This window comes from Entamoeba invadens (genome assembly GCF_000330505.1).
Source record: "Entamoeba invadens IP1 unplaced genomic scaffold scaff_1105074726207, whole genome shotgun sequence".
Classification (NCBI taxonomy): Eukaryota; Evosea; order Mastigamoebida; family Endamoebidae; genus Entamoeba; species Entamoeba invadens.
Window position 1 is genome coordinate 21,761 of NW_004440419.1, and position 5,418 is coordinate 27,178.

The 5,418-nt window shown below is 26.7% G+C and overlaps 1 protein-coding gene across 1 annotated transcript; it reads right to left on the reverse strand.

The window, feature by feature from the left end:
* Window positions 1-2,512: 2,512 nt before the first annotated feature.
* EIN_189790 (protein kinase domain containing protein) lies at window positions 2,513-5,371 on the reverse strand (the record flags this gene model as incomplete). The annotated part of the gene is made up of 1 exon (XM_004257052.1): window positions 2,513-5,371. A coding segment is annotated over one exon (2,859 nt), but the record flags the coding sequence as incomplete, so codon positions are not given.
* Between the last annotated feature and the right edge of the window lie 47 nt (window positions 5,372-5,418).

The window sequence follows — 5,418 nt, forward strand, 5'->3', positions numbered from 1 at the left end:
CAAAAACAAGGTATTGTATTCCATTCTTTATAAGTTTCATTATGATTGACATAAAAAGCCATACTTGTTTAAATCCAAAGTCAAATCGCTTTTCGTTACATCAATAGATTCTTCTTTTCTCTTTGAAATCCACACCCTCGCTTTATATTGGTTGTTTAATTCTACGTTTTCGAAATTATTCTCGTGTAACAAAAACAATTCAATGCAAATCAAAGAAATAATGAAAACACGCAGTGTCAGACTCTCATTTTAAAAAATTTCGGTCAATTGTCTGATTTGCTTGTTTTTTGTACAAAGATGCTTTTCTTTCGTGTTTTTTCCTTTTATCATTTGTTTAATTTGAACAATGACTGAATTTCCGTGTTTAGCAAAAACTAACAACACCTTTTCAAGTGAAAGTTTCGGGGTGTTCAACTCAATTATTAAAAAAGAGTGAAATAATTCGCTTTTATTATCTGTTTTTACATCTCTATTATACTGGCTCCAATAACTTATTGAAAATTTTTTATTAATCACACTCGTTCAAAGTACTCATAGAGTTTTATCAACAACACGAAAACATTTTCTTAAAATTTAATAATGTTATTATTAATTATACTTTTAAATTTTTCAAAAGATGGTCTGATCTCATTTTCTTTAAAAATAGTATAATATTCAACCGTTTCATTACTAAATTCTCATTGGTTTCTTCGGTATAAAACAGTGCAAGCCCAAAATTTACAATTTTGCGCCAAACATACTGGCAAAAGTGAAACATGCAACAATGGACATTACAATTAAACGATTCTAATACATTTAAAACCGCATTTTCAAATTCACTCATTGTTGATGTCTCATTTGTAAATTACAACCTGCCAAAAATACCATGGTGTGTTTCTTGTAATACAGCAAACAAGTTGATATAGTTTTCCATTATTCTTCGTTTTGTTATGCAATAGTACAAAGGAAAAAACTGACCATTTGGGAATAAACAGTGTATTGTGTACAATTGACTAAACTCTTCTGGACAAGAAGCAAACGTTCCGTCCATGTACAAACAGTAAATTTTTCTATTTTCCAACAACACAATTTTAAACAACTAGCAAAAATGACAAATTCTTCGGTTTTTCTATACAAATATTTGTCTTCTAGATATAATATATTGTCCAAATCTCTATCAATCACAGTTTTCTTTATTCTATTTGTTTGTCTTGTAATGGTACTTTTTCTTGAATTAAAAGTGACCATATCTGGTAATAAGTCGACAATCGTGTTTGTTTTATATTATATATGCTGATAATATGATGTTCTAAAACCGTCGCGACGTTTAAGAACATTTAAAACTCGTCATCTATTAATATTATATAATCTGTATATATGGGGGTATACGGATTATTATTTTTATTTTCTTATTTATTTATATGTGTAGTATCCGGGATTTATCCGTCCGGACACACTGCCAAGCCTTGGCAAGTGTGACCTGCAGTGTAACAACCTTTGAGTTGTTACCCAAAGACATTTTTGTTTTTGTTTATGGGAAGATTCCCACGCGTTTTTTATTTATAAACAGTAATTGTTGCCACACAACAAAAATAAAACACAACAATGTTAAGTATTTTCTAAAAAGGTATATTTTTATTTAAAAACAATAAACAAAAAATATAATTTATAATAACAACTTTTTATAATTGTAAATTATCAAAAATTTTTTCGAAAATATAATGTATTATCAAGATTATTAATTGGTTTATTATAAATTGTTTTTTTGTGTGTGTGTAAAAGATTAAAAATTGTTCGATTAATTTATTTATTTTTAAGGAATTTTGATTAAAAATCCACTTTTTCAAAAATATACTTGTTTGTTTTTTGGTTGTTTTCTTTATCAACTTTATTTAAGTGGTAAATAGAAATATAGTTATTAAATTGTTTTTTTTGTAAAAAAAACACAAAAAAATCATCTTACATATATAACATGAATAGCGTTTTAAATAAAAATCACACATTTTCAGAATATACACTTTTGATCTTGGGGGAAAATAAATTACAAGAAAAATTGTGTAAAATATTTTCAATACTCAAAAAAATTAAAATTTTCATGAATACTTAAAATTTTAAATTAGTATAATAATAAAATGTTGAAATATTTAAATAAAAAAAGAAAAAAAATAGTTATTATTTTAATTATATATCTCCATTAGAATAATATAAAACTGTTTAATTTGAAAGTATGATAATTACAAGGCATAATCAAAATAAACGCATTACATTTATTTACTAGTCTGACTTTTTTAAAAAAAATGTGCCTACTTATAAGTTTGAAATAATTAACAAATAATTCCAACATTTATCCTTAATTAATTTATAATAAAAAATTGAATCATTTTCGGTTTATTTAAAATTAGGTGAATGAAAATAATGTTATTTCATTTTTTATTTGAATCATCGTTTTAAGTGATTACCAAATTGTTATATTTTAATTATAATAATTGAAATTCTTAAAAAAACATTTTATTTCAGTTGTTTATTATCGTGTTCAAACAATTATCCAGTAAAATAACAACATCTTTTGCACAAATCTTTCTTCTTTGTTATGTGCCCAACATTTCGTAATTATATTGTATAAATCTTCTGTTAATTCTTTGGGTTTTTCAAGTCTTTGGCCAGAAATGACAAATTCTGCAATTTTCCATGGAAATTTAAACTTATCTTCGGGGTATGCACAACTCCACGAAAACGTTTCGAACATTGTTATTCCAAAAGAATAAATATCAGCACTCTTTTTGTAATGTTTTTTGTTCAAAACTTCGGGTGCCATAAACACTGGTGTACCAACTCCTTTAGTAAACGTCATGTTAGTCATTAATTTATTTATATTACGCGAACTTCCAAAATCAGTAAGTTTTGCACTAACAGTTTCATTCTGAAAATCAAGAGAAAATATTAAAATGTTATCTGGTTTAATATCTCTGTGTATAATCCCATTTTCATGTAAATAAACGAGTCCCTTTGCTGCGTCTAACAAGAATTTGTTTCGAATTTTCATTTTAATTTCTTCACTTCTTTTGTGTTTCATCAAATCATTTAAACTACCATATTCTGCAAATTCGGTGACCATACAAATTTTATTTGGAATGAAAACGGCACCATAAAAATGGACGACATAATCACTTCGGAATTTGTCTAACATCAAGACTTCTTTATTAAACTCTTCTAAGCCATTTTCGTCTATTTCTTTCAATTTTTTAATTGCAACAATACTATTTCGATAAGTTCCTTTGTACACTATACCAAATGCTCCTTCCCCAAGATATTTTTCTGCAACAAGTTCTTCATAGTCAATTTTTGTTGATTGACATGTTACACCAACTAATTTGATGTTATAATAATTAACTTCATTTGATGCAAGAGTTTTTGATACTATTTGGAATTCAGTTTTAAATTGACAAGAACACAAAGGTTGAACATACATAGAAAATTCGGAAGCAATACCTGTTTTAAGAATAACAACCTCAGGATCATTTCTTATTAAAAATTTGTCTGAATTAATCGTAGAATATGTTAACTGAATTTTGACTGTTTTCTTGTTGTAATTACCAACACAAAACATTGTTTTTGTCTCTTGGTTGACGGGAATTTCATCAATGTCTGTGTTGAAATCAATTTTTTGAGATGAAACACAAACTCCATTTGAGAGTGAAACAAATTTGACATTTGACCGTTTCATTTTAAAGAGAGTTGTCGTTTTTCGAATTTCTGTTTTGTGTCTTTTTTTAAGGACATATTTTGTGATAAATATTATTATAACAAGTAAGGCACTAATAATTACTAATACGAATATAATACATAAAAGAATCAACCACCAAACAGCTTTGGTTTTGCAAAAAGTGCCATCCCAACTTGGTGTATACCAAAACGAGCATTTTATACATTTGGAATTTGTTATTTCAATACATTTAAATATTTGAGATAAACCAACACAACTTCCATTTGAAGTCAGTACTAATGTTGAATAACAAGATATACAATAGTTTTTATTGTAATAACACGTTTTGCACGAGTTGTCACATTTTTCACACTCATTGGAGTTAATTATAAAATAACCATCTTTGCATAAAGAACAACCTTGTTGTGTTACATTAACTTGACAACCTTCAATGTTGCTTTGAGGAAGACAATTATCGTTTATTGTTTTGTAATTGGTTAAGTTACAAGTTAAACAATTATCTTTGTTGTTACAACTTGAACATTTTATGTCACAAAAAAAACAATTTAGTCCTTCTCGATAATACCCTTCTTTGCACGCAACACAACCACTTCCAAACTCTGCATATTGATCACACACTTCTTCTAAATCTTGATTCGTAAAACAGTGATAATTTGATATAAAAAAATTACTTTTACATTTTAAACACTTTGTTGATTTTTCAATACAAGTCAAACAATTATCATCACATTGTTCACAACTTTCGGTTGTTTTATCAAAGTAATATAGATTTTCACATCTTAAACATCCACTTTTTGTTTGTAGTTCACAATTTGGATATAAAGAAATGTTGCACAAATTGTTATAAAGTACGAAATTTGTATTACATTCAACACATTGGTTATTTGTTGTGATATTGCAAAATGTTGCATTAGTGGTACATTGACCATTTTCGTCATTCGGATTATCACACGTTTTTATTTCACAAAAATTGGTATCGGTCATAAAACTGTTATTTTCACATTTTGTCAATTTTCCATTTTCACACAATTCATTGTTTAAATATTTCTCATAACACTTATAACACTTTGAATCGTTCAAAAAATAATATTTTAAACAAGAAAGAGTTTTAAAATTGTCCACAATTTCACCGTTTTTGTCCGATTCAATGCAATCAACCTTGTTAAGTATGAAACCATTATTGTTGTTACAAATTAAACATTTTTCATTAAATGTTTTTACTAAACATTTAGTATCATAAACACATGATCCATCTTTTAATAAGTACTCTTCTGTGCATTTGATACATCTATTAGACAATATTAATTTGCAATTTGTGATCATAATACATTCACCATTTTTAAAAATGTAATTTGGAGAACACAATGAACAATTGTTTTGACTTAAAATACATTGCAAACAATTGGTGTTTAAACAGTCAACACACTTTTTCAATTGTGAAGAATAATAACCACGTTCACATTTGGTTATTTTTTTATATATACACATTGAACCATAAAAAGCGTTGCAATTATTCTGTTCAAATATAAACGTGTCATTTGAAATAACTAACACATTTTTTGTCAACAAATTTTGTGTTACAATTGGTTTGTTCTCAGAATTAATTCCAATGATAAAATTATTATCGACTTTTTCCATATAAAATTGCATCTGTCCAATTTTTATACTCTCGGGTTCTTTTGTTTCTATTTCTATCGTATTAATATTATAAGTAC